General features: G+C 44.2%; 1 protein-coding gene across 1 annotated transcript in view; it reads left to right on the top strand.

Annotated features, from left to right (window-relative positions):
* The window catches only part of ARAP2 (ArfGAP with RhoGAP domain, ankyrin repeat and PH domain 2), a 1,093,539-nt gene that overhangs the window by 930,264 nt on the left and 137,932 nt on the right, over positions 1 to 25,343 (top strand). Inside the window, exon 28 of the mRNA XM_069202133.1 lies at positions 1,035 to 1,162. Coding sequence (XP_069058234.1) covers positions 1,035 to 1,162 — 128 coding nt within the window. The remainder of the gene's footprint in view (positions 1 to 1,034; positions 1,163 to 25,343) is intronic.

A 25,343-nucleotide genomic window follows, 5' to 3' on the forward strand; every position in this document is an offset into this window, starting at 1 on the left:
ACTTCCCCTTGCCACCCAAATATCCTCACCTACCTCAAACCCCAAAATACCCTTGCCAACTAAAGAACCTTACTGACCCTAAACCCTAAAAATCCTCTTGCCACCCAAATACACTTTCCCACCCTAAAACCTAAAAACACCCTTGCCATCCAAATACCCCTACCCACCCAAAAGCCTAAAAACCCACTTGCCATCCCAATACCCATACCCACTCTAAAAACACCCTTGCCACTGAAAGACCCCTACCCGCCCTAAACCCTAAAAATACCCCAGCCAACGAATACCCTCTACCACTCCTAAACCCTAACAGTGCCCCTATTGATTTATATACATATATAATGGCTTTATGCTTGTCTGCAAAAATACTGTGTTGCTAAGGCATGCATGGTTACGACTGCGCGGTAAAGGCTGTTTCCTTTTAATTCCTTCTTTCAAGCAATAATTATAACTGTGTCCTCTGTGGCAATAATGTACCCAAAGCAGTATGCATTTTTCATCGCCTTCTCATCTGTTCATACCCATGTGCTATATGTGCATGACTATCCCACCTCTTTATTGGTAAGACCTTTATCTTTTGCTACTGCCCTATCCTTAGAAACATTAACCTTTGATCAGAAGAAAGAAAATGTACCTCTTTACATACCTCAGCTCTTAGTCGCACCCTAAACTGGAATATGAATACACTGGCATATTTTATGAGTGTCATTTCAGTGGGTAATGCAAACACTTTGACTTTTTAGCAAATGTAAGTGTACATTGGCTTGGAAATGTACTATCTTACCCCTTTTTTCCCCTAAACTATCCAATATGAAGGCCCATTCCGTCCCTGCTCTCTAGATTTCAATGGGTTGTGCCAACATGAGGAAATGGGCGGTGTTGTGAGAGAAGTGGGTATTACTAGTGGAGGAAGTGGGCTGTGACCTCCTATAAAAGTTTTTGGGCACTTGCTCTTCATTTTTCTAAATTAAGTATTGCCTAAAGAAAGAAGCGTTTGGCAAATGTAAGTCACTATTTTCTTTTTATATGCTTTTTAGGTGATAGTATAAAAGCTGGATACTTGAAATTTAAAGAAGAGCCCTCAAAATTATTGTCTGGCAATAAATTTCAAGAGAGATATTTTGTCTTACGAGAAGGAAAGCTGTTTTTATACAAGGATATGAAGGTAAGTTTGGAAATATTAAAGGTTATTTGTAATAAACCCAATGCTTGAATACTTACTTGCCAAATGCATTCTGGTACAGAAAGAAGCAATGGACAGAATTACACCAAATGGGCATTAAAGTACAACTTTATTTAAAGAAGTGCCTTGTCTTGGTGTAAATCTGTTCACTGTTTTTTAGAAAAAGTAGCATAACATTTTTGGTAGGCCTAGAAAGTATAAAGAAGATACTGGTTAACCTGATTGGACAAGTGTTGTTTTTGTTCCATTGTTCTTTTTGGGTTAAAGAAACCAAAGTTTGATATGTAGCCCCAAAGCTGTCAAATTACCTGCCGGCAACAGACAAAATGTAATTTTACACTATGGGGACTCGGTCCAGAATCCCTGAAAAACATTGAAAATGGCCCAGCTAGTATTAATGCACCATCAGGACTCAGGTTCCAAGTTGCAGTTTGAACAATATGTGTTCAAAATCTAAAGGTGAACAAACCTGTTTAAATTTAGAAAAAATACACCACCTAGACATTGTGCTAAACATTATTCACTGGTAGGCTAAATATGCACAGATCCTACAGCAAGGCTACTCATACTGTTTTTGCTATGCACATACATTTTATTTCTTGCTTTTAAGCTAAACTTTGATCTAGCTATTAGTATGGTGTTTTTTCCTTTTCCTTTTCTGCATACTTCCATGTCCATCAATGTTAGAATCCACTTAGCATATTGACCTTTATTTTGTAATTTGCAGCACTTTGATGCCTTCATATCTACTACATTCATTGAAAACTTTGTCTAAATAAATAAGATAAATGTGGTATTACCCCTTATACTTCCAGCGAGCATGACTTTAAAATAAACAACGTTAACCCTTTGGCTCCTAAAAATTTTACAATTGCCAATAAAATGTGGTTTGCCAACAATTTATTGCATGACACAAGAAAGCAATTTATTTTCAGAAAATCACAATGAAAACGAAAGCATGTGTTATAACTATTGCAACTGTAAATGGATGTAAAATGCAATTATTTTAGCAAGAAGTCAAGATAAAAAATTCTGAGGCTAATTTACAAAAGTGGTGTAATTTATAATAAATGTTAAGGTAGATCTGCATCAGTTAAGTTACACTTAAATGTACCAGGCCATGCAATGAGATATAACTTAAAACTGTCTTACGGTTTAGTGTAGATCGATGATATTGACAAAAATGAGGTACTTCTGTAAGTGACAGTGGATAAAAAGTGGTGTAACTTTACTTGAGTAGCAATCATGAAATGGAAAAAAAAAGAAGCAAACAAGTAAACATTGTTCTCGGTATCCAAAATATTTTGCTACAGCCTACCTTCTCTTATTTCTCACCCGCCTTGTGAAAATGTGTTTGCAGTCCCTTTAATCATGGACACCCACAGTTATCCCTCCAACTTTCACTTTTAAACGTAAGCCTCATTTGCATCTGATAAAGAAGTTTCAATCAATTTAGTTTGGTTTTTGGTGCATACATTTGTAAAATATGCATAAACCAGATGTGTTTTCTACATGCTCATGTGCATTTCATAAGATAATGCACTTTTAATTTGCAGGATCCAATATCAGATGTTTAATCATGAGCACACACATGCTTGTATTCATTAGGCATAATGCTTTATTTTTTGTTTTCTAAAGAATGCACATATGTGGAAAAACTTCTTTTGGGCTACACATTTATGCATAACTGCTGTTATATGTACTGGTACATATGTATACTTGAATGCTTTCTTGGAAAATTGCTGTGCTGGTACATATGTATCCTCGGATGCGTTTTCAGAAAATTAAGTTGGATGTGTTTTGGGCTTCAGTGTTGTCCATGACTCTAGCTTCAACTGTAAGATGTCAGTTGCACAATTAATGTGTCATGTGTAGTAGTGATATTTTGTTGTCCTTGGTAAATTATAATTAAGTAATATGTGTTTTATGATTTTCTGACGGTGTAACTTGCACAGAAATACATTTTCGTAAGGCTTTATTAAGGTGTTTCAAACAATTCTGCAGTACTTTATGATCTGAAGAAAAATAGGAGTAGGAGAACAGTGCCATTTTAAGGATTTGGGGGGGCCTGAGCAAGACATATTTGGGGCCACTTTAAGAAACAAATAATAAATTATATGTTAAGCTTTAAAAGGTACACACAAAACAGTTGAAATATGCCTTGCACAAGACCCCAAGATTTGTTAAAATTTCACAGAGCAAAAAGTCAGAACTAGAGGTGGTCACAGGGGGTCAGAGGTTTAGATAGAGGTTTAGACAGAGAAATAGGATAGACAGAGGTCAAATAGAATTCGTTTCTCCAGGGGGCCCATTGGAAAATAGGGACTCTGGGCTAATGTCTCACTTTGCTTATGTCTTAAAATCTCTCTAGCTCTCTTTAACTCATAAACATTGATTTCCCGTTCTAATTCAGCCTTCCAGTGTCAATTTGGTGTGTTTTTTAAATGATAGAAGTATTCTTCTTCCAAACATTAAATATCAGAGGAAGTAGATGTAAATACCATGTTAGTTTTTCAGATTTGGGCTCCTAATTCTTTGCTACAAAATATATTTTACGTTTGGGAATTCTAAAAATATTTTTTTATTGTCTTCTGCTAGAGAAATGTGATTTGAGGAAAAAAATACCACAAATAGCAAAGATGGGGCAAATCACTGAATTATTTCTTCCAAATAAAAAATGAAATGGTTTGACTCCATTCTAAAAGCTATCATTTGGGATATGACATTGTGCTTGACAACAAGTACTACTTGAATGTTTACCTTGTTTTCGAACATGGATCAAATGGAACATTATTAGAGAGTACAGTTACTTGCGGCTGCTTAAGTGCATGACATCAACTTGTCTTTATCATGGCACTCTGCATCTTTTGTTTTTTGGACATGTTCTTTCATTTCTATTGTATAGAACAGAAAATATGATATGGTGTGTGGCTACATTCATTTTGTTCCAATTTTCAAAGACTCCTTACTGTCTTCTTTTCAGATTTATGGGCATTGGAGTCAGGGGTTTAGTGCTATTATGTTTCTTTGTCATGTTGTAAACTTTAACCACTAATCCTACAATTGAATCTTAGGGGCAAAGACAACTTCGTTAAAATGCAAAGATAGGTTGCTGACAGCCTGGCGACTTTGTAGTTTTTAAAGTCTAATGATTTATTGCCATTAGTTAAACAAAATGTTCTCCTGAAAATGTGTAGTAGGGAACATTTGTCACTGCTTGTCACATATTTTACATATGAAACAATTACCAGTCACACAATCAGTAACTAAGAATCCTTATCTATGTATGATTCTAGTGCCATAAACTCATACATATCCTTTAAGATTCTTAGTATAACAACCTTCCAGATGCGTCTTCCAAATATTTGGTCGCAAGACAATGCAAGTTTTTAATTACATTGGTGAAAGGGTATCTGATTTTAACTGGAAGCAAATAGAGAGATTTAAAAATCCCCCAGTTTCTGGGGATTAGCATAAGCCAGCAATGATATGCTTGCATTTGTCTCAACATAGGCAACTTGTTTATCTCTTTGATTGAAATGCATTCATCAATTGCAATTTTACAGTCTGATATCTCATTAAATGCTCCACCAACCACAGTTGAGCGAATTTGTGGTAGTATAAGTGGCAAAATTTAATTTTATGAGTGGAATAATGCTGACTTCACAATAGCATCTATCTGCAAGATGATTCTCATATCACTATCGAGTACTATTCTATGACTCTTAACTTTGGTTTTAATAGCCGAGATAGATACCAAAAATTGTAGAAATTTGGAGTTCCGCTTTGATTTTTCTTTTAAATGTCAGCCTTGTTATCAATGAGCCAAAAACAGTGGCACCCCGATTTTCAAAGCTGCTGGTCCCCTTGTATGGATGATTAACTAATCTTACTGAACAGTCATGCAGATATTCATGTGTGTGATCATCAAAATATTAGAAACAGATCTTGACATCTGAGAGGAGGATTATGAGAAGCAAGGCATACATGTTAAATATGAAATCCAAAAACATGGAACCTTGTGGCACTCTGAAGAGTACTGGAAGGATATCCGGTGGAGAAATTAGGTTACTTATCGTCACACTGTGTTAGAATGTCTTACTTAGTATGGATTTTGTGCATATCAACAGTTGTTTGTTTTCAGTGTAGTCTAGTCCCAAGCCAGTGGTAAGTCTCTTGATCCCATTTTCTACCCTAACCCTTAAAGGAGGCTCAGGTGTAGTATGCATGTGATATCAAAGTTGTACCAGTTGGAAGGCTAGCCAGTGCGACTCAATGTGTGGTAATCAAATCCTATTTTGCTGATGCATGCCGTTTGACTAGTTTGAGTCAAGGCTTCCTGTATTGTCACAAGTATGCATTCCACAATGCAGAAATTTAAAAAGAAAACATTTGTTTTAAATTGTTCTGATACATAGTGGTAGCATAATGATCACATAGTTTAAACAAGACACTATGTTCATCTTAATGGTTTGTTTTCTCCCCCATGAGGATAAATTCAACCGGGACTAACAAATAATATCCCTCTGAATGGACTCAATGAGTGGATTCACATTGTTTTACGTCATGTTATGAAGTGCTTTATTGGCTTCGATTCCTAGGCGTTTAAGATTATGGACAGTCCAGCATCATTGGGAGATCCCTAGTGCCCCTTTAGTTATCACTGGGGTTAATGAACACCTTCACATTTGCTCCAGTTGATGCAGTACATAGAGAATGTCGAGAAAGGCAGTAAGATGGCCATAAAAAGGGTAATCAGTTGTTGTGGGTCTTAAAGCATGACTAGGATGTGTCTGCATAGGAGAGCGCTTTATGTGTTCCTCCCGACATTTGGATTCCTTTAATCAGGGGATCTATTCTTATTGGTGTAATGTGATGAGGCATAGGAGGAAGAGGTAGGGTACTTACGTGTTACCCTATCAGGTCGCCTAGCTTGGACTATGAATGATTAATCTAAAAAAATAAAAATAAAAAATAAAAAAAATTAGAATTAGTGGAAGGACAAACGAGTACCTAGTGAAGAAACATTGAAACAGAAACCAAACGTCTGTTTTTTCCACAAGGAATAGGACCGGAGGAGACTGAGGTGGTCATTACAACCCTGGCAGTCGGTGTTAAAGCAGCGGTAAGACCGCCAACAGGCCGATGGTAAAAATAAAATGGAATTACGACCATGGCGGAAACCGGCAACATAGACAGCCACTTTAACACTCCGACCGCCAAGGCAGTACAAACAAACACCGCAGCGGTAACCGCCAACAGACAGGCGGAAGACAATGTACCGCCCACACTATTACAACCCACCAATCCGCCACCTTTTCCGGGGTGGATTCACCGCGAACAAAAACACGGCGGAAACATGACTTCGAAGGAAACCGCTCCCTTCTACACACCCCACAAGGAACCAGGACGCCATTGAACCGGAGCTCCAGATTTTGCCAGCCTTTATCTTCCTGCTCCTCTACCAGGAGCATGAACGCCGGCGGCGAAGACAACGGTGAGTACTGTACCTACGACACAGGGGAGGGGGCAGGGGGGAGGGAAAAAACAGTGACACACACACGCAACACCCCCACCCCCACCCTCACCCACTACAACACACACGCTAATACATATTGATACATTACATTTACAACCCCCAGCCCCCCCTGCAAGAATGCAAGGACAAAAGGAAATGAGTCGAATAATTGTGATATATTCAATTACATACATCAAAAATATTTACAAATATATACATTTATACTATATACAATTAAATACACCAAGAACACAAGTCCAAGGGAGTCCACCATCATAGTCCGTGGGGCCCAAAAGGCATGGGCGAGGCCCACACTCAATACCCGAACAAGACGGAGAGAACACTGCAGGGGCATCAGATAGAAATAAAACAGGCACCTCAGGGGGAAGGGGAAGGAGGGGCACCTCAGCCGGTTGAGTGCACAACGCCAGATCCACGAGGGGGCCCCATGCCCACTGTTCAATCCTGGGGAGTGCAAAGCCACAGTCTCTCAAGTCTCTACAGTGGGTGGTTTGCCCACTGTTCAATCCTGGGGAGTGCAAAGCCACAGTCTCTCAAGTCTCTACAGTGGGTGGTTTGCCCACTGTTCAATCCTGGGTAGTGCAAAGCCACAGTCTCAAGTGGATAACAGTCTCCACTGGTATCTGGAGGGGGCCTTGTGCCCAGAGTGCTACATCCTGCCAAGGACTGAGGTAGTGGATGCCTTTCTCCACTGGTTCTGGAGGGGGCATGGTGCCCAGAGTGCTTCATCCTGCCAAGGACTGAGGTAGTGGATGCCTTTCTCCACTGGTTCTGGAGGGGGCATTGTGCCCAGAGTGCTTCATCCTGCCAAGGACTGAGGTAGTGGATGCCTTTCTCCACTGGTTCTGGAGGGGGCCTTATGCCCAGAGTGCTTCATCCTGCTTGTGGCGGCCTCAGTAGTGTCAGCGCTCATGGGCCGGCGGTGCTTGTGGCGGCGGTGTCCTGTTAAGCGGTGTTTGTGGCGGTGGTGTCCTTGGCAGCGGTTCAGCTGCTGGCGGTCTTGTCCTGTTCAGCGGTATTTGTGGCAGCGGTGTCCTGTTCAGTGGTGCTTGTGGCGGCGGTGTCCTTGGCAGCGGTTCAGCTGCTGGTGGTCTTGTCCTGTTCAGCAGTGCTTGTGGCGGCGGTGTCCTTGGCAGTGGTTCAGCTACTGGCGGTCCTGTCTGTGGCAGTGTGGCTGCTGGCAGTCGCCTCCTGGGCAGCGGGGCTGCTGCTGGCGGTCCTGTCTGGGGCAGCGGGGCTGCTGGCGGTCGCCTCCTGGGCAGCGGGGCTGCTGCTGGTGGTCCTGTCTGGGGCAGCGGGGCTGCTGGTGGTCGCCTCCTGGGCAGCGGGGCTGCTGGTCCTTTCTGGGGCAGCGGGGCTGATGGCGGTCTTGTCCGCCGTGCTGATCTTCCCAGACTTGACGGTTTTCTTGTGCCCCTTCCCCACCTTGGATGGTGTCACAGCTGTCTCCACACTCCCAACTGTACCCCTGGGAGCGACTTTGGTGGCTGGTGTCTTTCCCCTCTCCCGCCAGGCACTAGCCAACTTTTGATGCTTGACAGGTGGGGGACTGTCCATGCTGTGGCTCCTTGCCACACTGCCTGCCCTGCTGCACTCCAGAATCCAGTGACTACTGGCACCACTGGTCCCGCCGATGTTGTGGCTGAGGTGCTAGGTTGGGACCTGGAGAGTCGGGCCCTAGGAGACTGAAGGGGTGGGGGAGGTGAGGGAAAGAGGTCAAGGCTGGCCAGGAAATGTTTCTTAGGAACACTGGGACAGGTACCTGGAGGGGGTTTGGGAGTGGAGGAAGAGGTTGTGGTTGTAGTAGGTGTCGGTTTGCTGACTTTGGGTGAAGGTGCATGGGCTGGAGGCTGTCGTGAGGTGGATGGCTGTTAGGTGGGTGTGTGGCTGCGTTTGTGTACCTTGGGAGGTGGGCTCTCAAACACACTGGGAGAGGACACAGGGGATGTGTGAATGGTACTGGGGGTGGTGACTGCACGTGAGCGGGGTGTGGTGGTGGGTGTGCTGGTGATGGACGTAGTGGCTGAAGATGTAGTGCATGCAGGTGTGAGAGGAGACGAGAGAGGGAGGGAGGAGAGAGACGAGGAGGAGGGGGACACATTGGAGGCAGTGGATGTCGGTGTGTCTGGATGTGTGTCATGCTTTCGTGAGTGCCTGTGGGATGTGTGGTGCTTATGTTTGCCTGAGCTTCCTTCGTGTGTTGAGGTGTGTGCATGCTGGTCTGATGGTGTGCTTGGGATAGGCTGAGGTACAGGGGTGTGGGCCTGGGTGGAGGAAGTTGGAGGGGGGAGGCTAGAGACAGGGACAATGGCTGCAATTAGTGCTGAGGCCAGAGTCTGAAAAGCTTGCTGAAGGGCTGCCTGACCAGAATGAATGCCCTCCAGGTATGCATTGGTTTGTTGCAACTGCCTCTCTACACCCTGATGGCATTCAAAATGGTAGACTGCCCAACAGTGAGGGACCTGAGGAGGTCAATGGCCTCCTCACTGAGGGCAGCAGGGGTGACAGGGGCAGGGGCTGAGGTGCCTGGGGCGAAGGTGATGCCTACCCTCCTGGGTGAGCGGGCACGGGGCAAAGGCTGAGGGGCTGCTGGGAGTGTGGTGCTGGTAGGAGGGGTGGCAGCTGTACCTGTAGATGCGGGGGCACAGATGGGGCTGCCACCGCAAGGGAGCTCCCATCAGAGGAGTCCATATCGCTGGTGTCAGCTCCTGTCCCCGCCGTGGAGCTCCCCTCGCCCTCCGTCCCACTGGTGAATTCGGAGTCCGTAGTCTCGCCCTCAAGGGCCATGTGGGATGCAGCTCACTCCTGCTTCGGCACCACAGCTCCGGCCCCTGATGATGCTAATACACACAAGTACAGGGAGACCACAAAAAGTGGGGGGGAGACAGAAGAAAGACATGTTCAGTGCATGCAGTACCATTACCGTTGGCGGACACGACAGACACAGAAGCCCCCTGCACTACGCCGCGCACTTGGGGTCCATTATTCAATCCTTGGGACATGGCTTACAAGGCTATGGCCGATTTCTGCACACATGGATGTCACAGAAGCCTGACTAGGTGTAGTTGGCACTGTAAACAGGTGGGGTGGGGTGCCACAGGGCCTGCCTGAAGAAAGGGACTTAACTAGCAAACTCGCCCTGGCCTAGGGGAAACCACAGCCCACCTCCCCCACCCAGACACCTACAATGCGCGCTGAATCAGCTGAATAAGAGTGTACTCACCCCCTTGTTGTTGCTGTGATGCCCTCAAGCGCCCATCCAACTCCGGGTACGCCACCGCTAGGATCCTGAACATCAGGGGGGTCATGGTGCGACGGGCACCCCTCCCACGTTGGGAGGACATCCCCAGCTGGGCCTCCGCCGTCTTCTTGCTCTAGCTGCAAATGTCCTCCCATCTTTTCCGGCAGTGGGTGCTCCATCTGTGGTAGACCCCCAGGGTCCGGACTTCCTGGCGCTGACCTACAGAAATTGTACAGGGGAAAAAGAGAAGTAATTACCAACTGCACCGTCACAGTCATTGGCCCGCTTCCCTACCCTTGCCATGACGCACATGCACTCACCATCGTTTCATGCATGCCTCATTCTCCCCCCTATCTTTCATCCACCCCACTCCACACAGGTATTGCCCATACAGCATGTTAATGGTGTACTTACCTGTTTGTCTGGAGGACCGTAGAGTAGCGTGTACTGGGGGAGGACCCCATCCACGAGTTTCTCCAACTCCTCCGTGCTGAAGGCAGGGGCCCTTTCCCCAGACGCACGAGCCATTTTCTCTTCCAAACTGAGGTCACAGCAGCACTTGCAGTGTAGGTCCTCTCCTGTCGAAGATCAGGTATCGAGTGATTGAACAGAGAGAAAATGGCGGTCACGTTCCGCGGCGGTGCGTACCGTCACCGCTGGCGTACATTGTCATTGGCTCCTGGGACCCATAGGGTCCAATGTTAACCAATGCAGAATTGCGCTACGGTCTTCGACCGCCTACGGCGACGGTGTACAATGCCAGCGCAGTTACCTCATATCCCATTGTCCCACTTTACATGTCAGGCAGACGCCATTTCAGGGGCCCACATGGCTTTATTTTTGACTGCATCACGCATACCTAGGCCTTGCGGCAATTTTTGATTTATGAATAGTTTTCTGAGTAAGCTGTGTTTATGTACCTCAGAGTTGGTTGACTCTATGCTCGCTGTTCTCCTCCATAGGCACCGTCCGCTGGGGACTCTGAGGAGATGGCGGCATCCTCCAGTGTACAGACCGCTAGTGGACCTGTCGACCATGGAGGAAAGACATGTGATCATGACCTACAGGCTTGATCGTGCCACAATCCAGGAACTGTGTGCCCAGCTGGAGCCAGACCTGATGTCAGCTATCCGCCATCCCACAGGAATCCCCCCTCAAGTGCAGGTGCAGTCAGTACTCCATTTCCTTGCAAGTGGGTAATTTCGAACAACAGTGGCCATAGCATCAGGGATGCCCCAGCCTATGTTCTCCAACGTTCTCCGAGTGTTGTCTGCCCTGCTGAAACACATGCAGAGCTACATCGTTTTCCCTCAGGTGGAGGATTTGCCTACAGTGAAAGATGACTTCTATGCCCTGGGACATATCCCCAACATCATAGGTGCCATTGATAGGACACGTGGCCTTGGTCCCCCGCAGGAGTGAACAGGTGTACAGAAACCGGAAGAGTTACCATTCGATGAATGTGCACATGGTGTGTTTGGCAGACCAGTACATCTCCCATGTTAATGCAAAATTCCCTGGCTCAGTGCATGACGCTTACATCCTGCGGAATAGCAGCATCCCTTATGTGATGGGGCAACTCCAGAGGCACCGGGTGTGGCTATTAGGTGAGCACCTGGACCCAAATCAGTGTGGATAGTTGTCTGGGTCTGGGGATGTCCCTAAGAGTTTGTGTGTGTCTAACAGTTGTCCCTCGCCATATGCAGGTGACTCTGGTTACCCCAACCTGTCATGGCTACTGACCCCAGTGAGGAATCCCAGGACAAGGGCAGAGGAACGCTACAATGAGGCCCATGGGCGAACTAGGAGATTATAGAGCAGACCTTCGGCCTCCTGAAGGCCAGGTTCCGGTGACTCCATATGACAGGTGGTTCCCTATTCTTTTCACCAAAGAAGGTGTGCCAGAACATCGTGACCTGCTGTATGCTTCACAACTTGGCTTTGCGACGACAGGTGCCTTTTCTGAAGGAGGATGGTCAGATGGAGGTGTTGTGGCAGCTGTGGAGCTTGTGGACAGTGAAGACGAGGAAGCAGAAAAAGAGGACATCGACAACAGGAACTCAGTGATCCTGCAATACTTCCAGTGAGACACAGGTAAGAAGACAAACCGGTCTGCTACATCTACTTTAAAACTACTACCTCTCTACTGTCGGTCATTTTCACCCAGTGTATAGTCACTGAGTTGTCACTTTCCCTTACAATTTCACAGATGTGGGTCCCACTGTGTGACATCTGCTTTGTTTCCTCATGGACTAGAGCTGTGTGACATAGGTATGTTGACATTACATTTGAAATAGCATTTTGTCACTGTAATTGCTAATACACTATTTCGAAATCACAGACAGACTCCAGATTGTTTTGTGCTTTAAGGGTGTTTATTTAAGTGCTCAATATTGGAGGGGGTTGTAAAATGGTGAGGGGTGATGGTGGAGGAATGTCCATGGCAGAGTCCAGTCTATTAGTCTCACAGGTGCATTGCCCAAAGGGGCATAGGAAGTGGAGCTGGGACAGTTTGAGGATGGACAGGGTGACAAGGTGGGACAAAAGGATAACAATCAGGGTGGTCTCATTTCTTGGTGGGGGTCTTGGCATCGTTCTCTGTCTTTGTCCTGGATCTCAGGGACCGTTTGCGGGGTGGTTCTCCCTCTGCCGGGGGTGGGGTGCTGGTGTGGGGGTCCTGTGGCGGTGCCTCCTGTCCACGAGCGCCCGCGGAGGTGGTGGGCGGTTCATTGTCCAGGCTAGTGTCAGGGGCCCCTTGTTGTGCCACAGTGACCCTCCTGGTGTTCACAAGTTCCTTCAGCACCCCTACAATGGTGCCCAGGGTAGAATTGATGGATTTGAGTTCCTCCCTGAAGCCCAAATACTGTTCATCCTGCAGCCGCTGGGTCTCCTGAAACTTTAGCAACACAAAAGGATGATGGACGGAGTGCTGACAATGCAAACTCTCACCCCCAGTCACAGATCTGGGTTTAATCCATCGTTCTTTTGCTCACCATGCCACACCAGTTTGGACCCAGCCATATGCAAATCAGTCTTGACCCTGTTCTTGACCCTGATCCTCATGGGAACAGTCCATCCCGAAAACCATAACCATTAGGCACTACTGATTAAAAGGAACCATTAATAATATTGAATATTGTTTGAATTGTACCCATATCAAATTGATAGGTAACCTCTCTTTTAGACTTTTTTTTTATAATTAACTAATAATTGTCCCATTTTAGTTTAGCATACATGGGATTTAGACATAGCCTTAAATAACACGCAGATTGTCATTTTGTGAGAAATATTTATGCTCTAGAGTTTTGGTATTAGGAAACATTATTGTGCATTTTTTCCTGACAGTTTTCTTCTTGCATTAAACCTAACTTATTGTAACATTTTTTTATGGTACTACAAAAGCATCCCAGGTATTCTATATATAAGGATCTGAATTAGAATCAAGAACGAACAAATCCTCAGCAAAGTTGAGATGTAAATCCTACATCATCCAATAAGCATTTTGTGCACCTCTATCTGAAATTTCAGAATTTATAACTTTACAATTAGTAAATTCAAAGTCTATAATTACAGGAACATGGTTTGATATCAAAATAACTCTAATTCTCAGAACTTACGGTTTTGTTGAATTTGAACTTGGAAAAATACAGTCTATCCTAGACTTAGATCCAGGATTTTGGGTTACACAATCTTAGCCTCCAATAATCCACTTAGGGGCATTAAGAAATGATTTTGTAATAAAAAGTTTGCATTTTATTTTGAATTTATTTGAGTTTAGATTTTGTATTTGAAGATTGGGTCCATTATCTGATTGCAATCTCCCTGAACCACTCGGTTATCAACAGTGAAGTATAATATTCATATTTTCACAAACATATTTCAAAACCTATTGGACTGCATACATTGACTATAGACAGAATAACCTCTCCAAACAAAGTATTATCCTTTTAATCTCTGTCATGTTTTTGAGATAACAAATCAGCATCAATAGGTCTACGAATTAATTAGACACCATTCTTCGTCCCAAATGATGGAGAAGAAAAAATAGGATTCACTCACAGTCCTGTCAAATTCCTCGCTTTTTCTACAGATACATGTGGCTCTGAAATTTGAGATATTTTAGCATCATGTTTAGCAAGATTGCAAAGTATTTTCTGTCTCTTAGTAGGAATACCCAGACCATTCCATGATTCCAGGAGAATACTCCATTTTAAGCACCATAAAATGTAAGAAACCACCTACCTGTGTTATCTAACATAACCTATTAGAAACAAATTTTACTGAACAGCAAAAAGATTCACCAATCAACAGGTAAACTATGTTAAGTAGATAAACGACACTGCTAAAGATAAGGAAAACGAAAGACTTAACTAGAGAACACAAAATTCACAGATTTAGAAGAAATACATTTGGAAAACAGTCATACGCTAAATGCCAGCACTGCTTATATCAATGCAAATATCAATAAAAGGAGAGGGGTGAGGAGAATCTCTGAAAGAAAACACACCCCACCTCCATCCATTGATCTTAGTACAAAATGAAGGGAATGATCAACAGACAACACTAGAATACACCCATAAAGCAAACAACCCTGAAAATAAAAATAAAGAATATCCAGTGAAATATGGATGTTACAGGTAGAATATAAACAATAAATGAAATACAAATATGAAGTAACCAAGTAAAAGAACATTTGACAAACAAGATGTCATTACAATCTAGTAATTCGGTGAAAAGTTCAAAACACATTTTACTAAAACAGTTACAGGAAATCTCTGTTACATCACAACCACTACTCTTTAGAATGATGCAGAAATATCTTGTTCAATACCATCAACCTGAAGAGCTCCAATTCTTCCTGCATTGAAAGATTTAGTGGGAAGGAATAAGTGCATTTAACTTTCCTAATGCTATTAGTTTGTTCTCCCCATAAAAAATGAGAACGTGTGAAAAGTGAGATGTAGTCTCATATGATGCAGTCATGATCACACAAATGGAAAGGGAGTAGGAAATTCTTATTAATGGCAAAATTAAGTAAGCTGCCTGATATCATGTAATGTTCAAAAGTGTGTGTAATGAGAAAAGTGGTGAAAGGCAGCTTCCTAAAGGGATGAAGACCTAAAAAACAAGGTGGCTCCGACCTTCATTCATCGATCATGGGAATGAATTCCTGATTGTTTGTGGGAGCTTCAACAATTTGAGGAGAAACCGGGCCCGAGATAAATCAGTAGGTGCCCAACGCATCGGACCCAAAGAGATGCCCCTCTTAATAAGGAGCTCTAATTAAGTCTGTATTATCAAGGCACTCGTTTTTAGTTAAAATGTCTACTTCGGATCACAGAACTATAAGTAAATGATTCTGAGTGTTACCGTCTGAGTTGTCTGTGAATTATCAGTATTATTGAGAGCAATTTAAGACCCTAATTATGAGTGGTTTCTTAATTACAATTGGGTTGGTAACAGGAGTTGACGTCCCATTAGAATTACAAGATCCATAGTAACTCTGCAGGTCCATCGAATTTCACCTGGATAATTTGACTGCTGAAAGCAGCTGAAATGCGTGGAAAAAAAATACAAAGGAGAAATGAAGGCTAAACGACGAAATCAGTTGCAGAACTAAAAAATCCTCTTGACGGTTCCTCATTTCTGTGGGTATACCAAAATTAAACTAATAATAACTTGTAATTCCAACCCTAAGTTTACCAGTGACCCAGTCCAATGGGGCATTATTGCATATGCAGGTTTGTCAGCCTCCATAGCATTATATCACACTACCCTGGAGCAGTATTTCTACTGGCTGCCCAGCCACCTCATTTATGATGCATTTTTCTTCAGCAGTTACTCCGAGTTTGTGATGAACAAAATTCTATGCCAGGACCGGAGACTCAGATTATGCTTTCTCTTTCTTTTACACCTTTGATAGACTTCGCCGCAAAAGGGCCAGTGAACATAATTACAGTAGTAAAAAAGATGCTGTTTTTTCACCATCCTCTTCTGACTCGTCCTCTGATTCTGACAACCCAGATATTCCCGGCCCCATCAGAAGGATCAAGAAACATGCCTCACCTCCTAAAGTTCTTGATTTTGACCCCAATGAGATTATTCACCCCAGGGCATCCAACTGGGTCCCCTCTCTGGAAGTAGCTAAGTATGTGCAATCTCACTTGCGCAAGAGTTTTGATAAGGAGGTTTGAGCCCGCCTTCGGGCTGAATACCCCACACCAGATTTAGAGGGTGAAGGTGCTGAGACCCCAGAAGTGGATCCCACTTTGGTGAGGTTCATGAAGGCATTTTCTAAAGACCCAAAGAAGGGCTTAGACAGGGCATGCCATAACCTCCAGGACAAGCTTTTGGACATGTCAGGCCCCCCTTACCAAGATTCTGGAATTGGCTTTCCTCTCCAAGGAGTCTGGAGCACTGATATATTGATTGGCTGGGCACAGAGAGCCATCTGCCAGCTAGGCAATACTAACTGTGCTATTTCTTCCGAACACAGGCGTACCTTCCTATATTTTTTTTATTTTTATTTTATTGGACACACAGTGGTATATAATTTCATCACAGAAAAGACATCATGATAAATTCATAAATCTCAAATATCAGTTATTAAATTTTTTTATACACAGAGTAGGTAAATGTTAATGTGAAAAGAGCGGGAAAATTCATTAGTAGCCTGTTTCTTTTTTTTTATCAGTCCACTCTCAGGGCCCTGAAGCCATGAGCACAATGGTGCCCAAATTCTGGAACCTTTTTTTCCTAGATGCGGCGCCCTTTATACTATATAAACAGTATTCCAGATGATATGCCGATAAGAGCCACGTAATCCATTTGTTCCAAGACGGAGGGTCAGATTCCCACCAATAAGACGCAACACATCCACATAGTACAGACATTGCCACGAACAAAAAGTATCTTGATTGGTTCTTACAAACTCGTCAACCCCCAGCAGCACCAGTTGAGGTGTTATATTAATATTCTGTTTCAGAACTTTCTTCAAAAATTCAGATATTTCATTAATAAGCCTTGACAGTTTCCCACAATTAATAAACATATGGCAAAGATCTGCTCCCGAGCTTCCACATCGCAGACAGGTGTTGACCTCTCTTTTTCCCCAGCTGGCAATCTTAGCCAGTGTATAATATAAATTATAGAAAACCTTGTAATGCTGGGCTTGTGGGCCGGCCGACAATAAGACATTCTGAGCCATATCTATGGATTCAAAACTGCAGACTCATTAGCACCTACCCGAAATTCCCATTTCTTAACAAGCAGTGCCACATCATCCTGTACTGAATCTAGAAGGAGCGTGTACAAGTTCCTAGTAGTACAGCCTATGGATTTACCCACAGCCTCCATCAGCTTGATCCTACCCCGCATGGGTTGTGTTAAAAGGTAGTTAATAAAAAATTCCTAATCTGCAACAACTAAAAAAAGTGTCTGCTGTCTAAGACAAACTCTGCATTTAAATCCTCAAATGTCTTTATATGACCACCCTCGGAAAAAAAAGTTCCCTACTTTCTGAATCCCGCAACTATCCCATCTTGTACAATACCTATCTTTGAAAATCTCTGGAAACATAGGTGTGTTCCAGAGCGGTGTATAGTAGCAAACCCGCCCCATGCCTATCTTGTGTTTAACCTGCACCCATACCTTAAAAGCAGATCTGAACGTTTTGAATTTAACCTTCTTGTAGTAGCTAGGTTCTAACATTCGTAGAAAGACTGCCTCAGCCTCCTTACCCACAACTAGTGTATAGATTGAGGGAAGAGTATCTTGCATAGTTCTATCCATAAAATATAGTGTCTGTGCATATTGTAATACAGCTGCCAGATAATATAATTTTAAGTTAGGGAGCGTCCATCCCCCTCTCTCCTTTGGAAGCGTTAAAAAGAGAAAAGCCTGGTGTGCTATGGTGTAGGACGATATAAAATTACTAGTCAGCCCTTCCATTTGTTTAAGCCATTCCTGCCAATTTCTAATGGTATAGTTCTAAAAAAGTAAAGCACTTTAGGTAGAAAGGTCATTTTAATCAAATTACAGCGTCCCATCAGCGAGAGATGTAAATTATTGATACGGTACAGGTCCTTCTTGGCCTTTGTTAAAACCGCCTTTCTACTATCTCATCAATGTTAGCCATCAGCTTGACTCCTAGATATTGGACCTGAGTCCTTTTGCGCTCATCCTTGAAGATTGTCCAGCCATTAGCTAGTAATTGACATTTAGTTTTATTCAGTAAATAACCAGACACCATTCCAAACCGTGCAGCCTCATATTCTATTTCCTTTAAAGTGGTCGTGGGGTCAGTTGTAACGACTGCAATATCATCTGCAAAGGTGAGTATTTTTGTGCTGCCCCCTATCAATTCCACTGGGTTGATCAGCTTATTATTAAGCAATTTCCTAATTAAAGGGTTGATATACAGGATAAACAGCAAAGGTGAACATGGACAACCCTGCCGTGTACCTCTCTGAATAATAATGGGAGCTGATGTTAACCCTGCTACTTGCATAGTGGCGGTAGGGTTATTATAAAGCTGCTGAATCGCCTTAATAAACCCAGGGCCGATATTGTTTTTATGCAGGATTGTCCATAGGAAGGACCAATGGACCCTGTGAAATGCTTTTTCCGCGTCAAGCAGTATAACTGCCATTGGGAGCTTATCTACAGCCCTGGCGTCCAACAATGTAATAACTCGTCTGATAAGATCGGCTGTGCCTTTTCCAGGGATAAACCTGTGCTACCACGGAGATACAAGATTGGAAATCACTGAGCTTAATCGACTAGCCAGTATCTTGGCATAAATTTTGGCGTCACTATTAATCAAAGAAATCTGGCGCTATGAACCCGGTAGATGCAGCTCCTTGTCTTTTTTAAAAAAGACAGTTATCTTAGCCTCTTCCCATGAATCCGGTTGTGGGGACCCTGTCTGTATTTCAAGAAATAAACTGAGTAGTTCCTTCCTTAATTCTAAAAAAAAAAAAGGTTTTATAGAACTCAAGGGGAATCTGATCTTCCCCGGATGCTCTGCCACTTGCCAGAGCGCTGATTGCTATGCCAATTTCCTTGGCTGTCACAGGGGCTTCCAGCTCACTCTTATCTCCCTCCTGCAGGTGTCCCAGTGGAATATTCACCATATTTAAGAGCATCTCCTCCTCCTGGAGATGCCCTTCTTGTGAATAAAGTTTTTGGTAAAACTGTCTAAATACTTCTAGAATTTCAGGGCCACTGCTAACTAATTGCCCTTCTTCATTCTCAAGTGTGATAATGCTGCCATGAGTTAGCTTCTGACTTATTTTTAAGGCCAACTGCTTACCAACTTTCTCGCTGTATTCATAGCATTCCTGCCGATATGATAAACCTTTAGCAGCTGCTCTTCCCATTTAGATCTTTACGGCCTCTGCTTTTGTAACAGTTATTTTGTGTTCAGCTGTGGTCAGCTTTATCTGTATTAGCTTTAATTGTTCAGTGTGCAATTTCTCTTTTCTCACTGCGTACATCAGGGTTTCTCCTCTAATAGCTGCTTTAAACGTATCCCATACTATATAGCAAAGGGCAGAACCCCGATTTATCTAAAAAAAAAAAACTCCTTGATCCATACTTTTATTTGTTGTACATACACTGGGGCTGCTATTAGTGCTCTATCGAAAAACCAAGACTTAACTTGTGGCCCTTCCTTCCCTAGATCCACCACCAAAACCAACGGATTTTGATCTGATATCATTCTGGGATATCTCTCAATCCTTAACCCCTTTTGCAGAGATGCTGACACAAAAAAAGAATCCAGCCTGACTGCCTTGTTATGTGGAAAAGAGCCACATACCTCTGCCAAGCATCAATCAGCCCATAATTTGACATATTACAATCGGGGTTGCCCAAGATATGAGTACTGTGTTAACTAAGTCCAGAATTTCCGGATCATCCACATTTGGTCTGTAAATTGAGCAAATTGTGAATTTGGACCCTCTAGCCAGACATTCCAGCAGAACCACCCGACCTGATTTATCCGTAAACTGTTTTACAACCACTAGGGACATAATTTGTGTAAGTATGGCCACCCCTCTAGTAGTAGTGTTCTGGTTTGTATGTGCCACTAGCTTTCATCCAGGAAAATCCATCAAATGCTTCTGCGCGCCTACAATATGTGTCTCCTTCATACAAATAATATTGGCCTTGAAGGCCTTGAAGGCTTCCCTTACCAGCTGGTGTTTTTTACCATCATTGAGCCCACAGACATTCACTGTAGCTATACGCATTTTACTTTCCTGACCCATATTTTATCCATCTTCTCTCATACCCTGCCTGAGCCAACCACATGATCTTTTCAAATTCTGCGTTAAAGAAACCCCTTGCATTATTGCCCACCCCACCAGTTCAGCCCGCTAATAAAACTAACATAATCAAAATTCTTCTCCTCCACAACAGTTCCCACCTATCACACTAGCAGCAATCAAGGTAGAAGAAAAAGACAAAAGAAAAAAAAGAAAACACACAACACAAAAAAGCAGCAAAAACGAGCGGGGCCCTCCCTTTAGACAAAAACATCATTCCATAGTAAAATTTCACCCCCGCCAATCACCCTAACCACCCAGACCCATAGATCCATTTAATTTCCACCACTGTTGCTGCTTCCTAATTGCTGCAAATATTCCCCTGCTTTAATTTCATACACAAAAGTCAGTGTCGTTGATTTGTAGATGATTTTTAACCGAGCGGGGCTTAGAAGATATGCTTCCGCCCCTGCCTCCTGAAAAGGTCCAATCAACTGCCTCAACCGCCACCGTCTCTCTACCGTAGCATGTGCAAAGTTTGGTATTGAAAAAAAAGATACTCCCTCTACATTTGTCAATAAGTTGGGCCGGGTTTTTTCAAACACTATCTGCCGCAGCAAGAAGTTACCAAAGTATATAATAATGGCCCTCGGATTGTTCAGTCCTCCACTGATATCAGATTTTTTTTTTTAAACAGTAGAAATCGATGTGCTCTCTGAATCTCTGTCTCCCAATTCCATTAAAGAAGATCTGGGAAAGCTTTCTTAAATAATGACACTATGTAGGGCCTGGTGTCTTGCCCCTCCAGGCCCTCTGCTATGCCCAAAATCCTGAGATTGTTCCGCCACTGGCGGTTCTCTGCATCCTCTTGTTTCCACTGCATATCCAAAATCTGCTGTCCCTGCGTGGCCGTTTGTGTAACTGTAGCCTTAACCTCTGTCTCCAGTGCATCAGTGCGAATTTCCATTGAGGTAATACGAGTACTTATATCCTGACAGGACTTTACCACTCTTTTAATAGAAGACTGCAGTTGTCTGTGTGCAATTTTAGCCTTCCTGCTCTCCTTCTGAGCTTGTTCATGGTTATGTACCATAGTACGGTAAATAAGTTCCAGCGAGGGGGCCCTGGCCTGTTCTGAGAGCCCCATTATAGATCCTGTTGGGGTATCATCAGAAATGTCAATCTTTGCAAATGCCTGCTGGGTGGCCGTATGGTCCTACTGACGTTCACCCACACCTTCTTGATTGTTTGGCTGCACCCCCCTAGGCATTATCCCCGGGTTACCCCCAATACTAATCCGTTCAGTTGATTTCCTTCTGCAAGTCAGTTTGTTCGAACCCCAAATACTGGCCGGAGAGCTGCATTCTGAATCGATATCTGTTAATGGGATCTCTTCATCTGAGTCCTTTGACTGGTCAGATAGGGGGAAAAAAAACTCTCCACTGTGTCTGCTTGTCCAAAATCACCTTTAGCCCCCAATAGCTTATCCTCCTTCCCTCTTTACTGGTGCTCAATGCTTTAAATTTGGATGTTGGTTTTTGTTTTTGCGCATCCATGATCTCTTGTAGTGTCTCATTTTGAGTTAAGCTGCATGTCCCTGCACCGCTATTGGTCTCTCTCAGCTCAGTTTTCCCCTCCCTCAGCAGCCAGGAGTTTGTCATATCAACGTCCCACAGGGAACCCCCTCCCTACCACCATTTTTTAGGGTCATACCTGGCTCATCCAGACTGTCCGTCCCTCTGGCTACCTTTCCTGTAGAAAGTGTCTGGTCGCCGTTGTCCTCCAAGGGGCCAGCTCGATCATTGCATGGTCCTTTTGGGGAGTGCCCGTTTTATCTTCCCTATTTGTTTAAACATTGCAGGCACCTGTGCAGCATTCCCTGATGGTTTTTCCAAAGCCGGCACACCTTGCTGCGCTCCTTTTCCTTGAGCGCCAGTTCGATCTTTTAGAGGGGCAGCGAGCTGTTTTTTCTCTCTCCTCACCACGGTGGCCTCCAGGCTGGGCTTCCCCCATAGCGCCCGGGGAGTCTTTATAGATTTGGGCACCATTAAGAGCCAGCCAAACAGTGCTGTGACTCCAGTTCGGGTACAGCAACCCACAAGCAGGACAGCGACCGCCCCAGCGTGGCTCGGGGAGACACGAGCCGGGCTAAGCAGTGCACGGCAACCCTTGCCGCGCACCGCCCTCCCAACAATCGTACCGTGTACTGCCCGGAAAACACGCCGTTGCTCCAGGACTTGCTGCAATCATGCCACGCGGCGTGCGCGGCCAAACAGCGAGAGCCGGCGTGGTAGATGTAGACGAGCAGGGCGGACTGGAAAGCTGTTCCAAATCAGCCAGATCTACTGGCCGCCATCTTAGATCCTGTTATGCAGACGTACCTTCCTGATGCGTATTGATCCCAAACTAAATGATTTAGCAATTTCAGAAGCAGGTCCTGCGACGGATGGGATGCTTTTTGGAGCACCCTTTGTGAAAGAATTATCTAAATTCTGCTCTACCTACTCCTCCCTCGACAAGGCACAGATGTCTCCTAAAAAAAGGTTTTCAAATGTGGCCTTTTAGTCAGGGCTGATCGTTATGGAGGGCGTATGCCTGGTCAAGGATCATTTGCAAGCCCTCAAGACTACTACCCCAGAGGTAGAGGAGGTTGGTATGGAGAATCTGGGGATACCACCTTCTATCCCACCTGCTCCCGTGGAGGATGCACCATATTCCACAGAGGTCCCAGACAGGGACAACAGGGAGCGATCCAAGACGCTGGATATTCCGGTAAGAGTCATACCTTCTTCCCAGGTGACGTTGGGGGACAGAGTGGGTTCATTCTTACACAATTGGAAACTGATTTTTGGGGATCCTTGGGTTCTTCTGACGGTGACAGGCTTCAGGCTGGAGTTTTTCAGTACCCTGAAATTAACTCGGCCACCTACCTCAATGTATTTTTCCCTAGCAGATCAGTCTATTATAGACCTAGACGTTCAGTCTCTTCCTGACAAAGAGAAAGTGGGGTTTTCCACCCCTCACCCTTGCAGTTTCATCATTCTGATTTTCTTAGTAGACTATAAGGGTGGAGGTCATCGTTTAGTGTTAAAGCTCAAAGAGTTTAATTACTGAATATTATATAGACACTTCAAAATGGTAGGAATTCACATGCTGAGGTACATTTTGTTAGAGGGCGATTAGATGGTCCGTCTGGATCTAAAGGGCACCTACCTCTCAGTTCCCATATTTCCTCCTCATAGGAGATACCTCCAATTTCTGTAGAGAGGCCAATGTCTAGAGTTCAAGGCTCTCCCTTCCAGCCTGTCGTCAGCCCCTTGGTGCTCCTGGGTGCTTCACCAAAGTGATGAGACCAGTGGTGGAGTCCCTTCGAGCGAAAGGGGTTCGTCTGATAATTTATTTGGACGACATGTTCCTGATGGCACAGGATGCTCAGGCTCTCCGGAGTCATTTATCGTGGACTGTTCAACTTTTACAGGACCTGGGATTCAGTATCAATGTACACAAGCCGTCGTTGAATCCTTCCCAGGTGATAGATTTTCTGGGTTTTCAGATAGATTCGGTCCATTCCCATCTGATTCTTCCTTCTCAAAAGATTTGCAACATCAAGAGGGAGTTGAGGTCTGCTTTAGCCAACCAGACCGTGTCATTGAGAGCGATTGCCAGGATAATGGGACTTCTGTCCTCTTCCATTCAGGCCATCTTTCCGGCTCCTCTTCACTATCGTGCTCTCCAGAGGTAAAAAATTCAGCACCTTCGGAAGGGTCTGCCTTATTCGAAACAGATTCCATTATCCGAGGAAGTTTAGATGGAAGTTCACTGGTAGTTGGATGATATGGAAGCCTGGAATAGCAGAGCCGTTTTCGGATCTCAGCCAGACATAGTGATCAAATCGGATGTCAGCCAGTGGGGCTGGGGGGCACTTTGCAGATCATTTGCGACGGGGGCGTTGGTCCCAACCAGAGATGCATCTTCATTTGCCATAAAGTCTTTCCCCTCAGAAGTCAGATTGTTGTATTTTATTGAGGGTTGACAATATCTCAGCAGTGAGATATGTCAACAAACTGGGGGAGACCAAATCCAGAATTTTAGCAGAGATAGCCAAGGAATTTTAGCAATGTTGTCTCAACCACCATCTGAGTGTCCCTGTGGTTTATCTCCTGGGGTCTTAGAATGTTATTGAGGACTGGAACTCCAGGTACCTAGAGGGATGCCAGCATTTGGAGGTTGGATCAAGATTTTTTTCACCAAATCTTTTTGGAAATGGGTCCTTGTGACATAGATCTCTTTTCCTCCCATCTCAATTTCCAGATTTCGACCTTTTTCAGTTGCATTCGGATCCGGTGGCGAGAGATGCTTGTCTTCAGGATTGGAGTCAGTTTTGGAGATATGCATTTCTGCCGTTCAAGATGATTCCCAGGGTTCTGTCACAGGTTTGAAGACAAAAGGCGAAGATTGTGCTTCTAACCCTCCTTTGGAGGGTTCATTCCTGGTTCCTGGTAGCTCTGTTGTTAGCCTGCACTCCTCCTCTTCTCAGTCCGCCTCGTCAGAATCTTCTGATGGGTCCAGAGGGCCTTCAACATCCATTGGTCCTGTTGTGAAAACTGTGGTTGATGGTTTGGACGGTTTCAGGTCAAGATGGAATTCCCCAGGCATTTCGCAACAGGCTGCAGGTTTCATCAAACAGGCCTGGGCAACAGCCACTCATAAGCGGTATGTCTCAGCTTGGCAGAGATGGTCTAGTTGGTGTGACGGACAGAGTATTAATCCCGTGGGGTCGAATTTTGATAAGATTGTGAATTTCTTAGCAGAACTCGCGGGTTCTGGCCTAACCTATCATATGGTTAATAATTTCAGGTCAACCATTTCAGCTGGTCATGCCCAGTTTGAAGGTAAGCCGGTTGGGGAACATCCAGGTGTTTGCAAATTAATGGAAGGGATTTGCATGTCATCTCCTCCTCAACCCATTTATTCTTCTCTTTGGGACGTAGATATAGTTGTGAGGCTCTTAGAAAAATGGCCTTCTAATCCTTAGCTTTCAAGGAAGGAAATCTCAGCGAAGTTAACTATGTTACTTTGTCTCATTTCTTGTAAATGTGTATCGGACATTAGGGC

This window comes from Pleurodeles waltl, chromosome 1_2, assembly GCF_031143425.1.
Source record: "Pleurodeles waltl isolate 20211129_DDA chromosome 1_2, aPleWal1.hap1.20221129, whole genome shotgun sequence".
In the NCBI taxonomy this organism is placed as follows: domain Eukaryota; kingdom Metazoa; phylum Chordata; class Amphibia; order Caudata; family Salamandridae; genus Pleurodeles; species Pleurodeles waltl.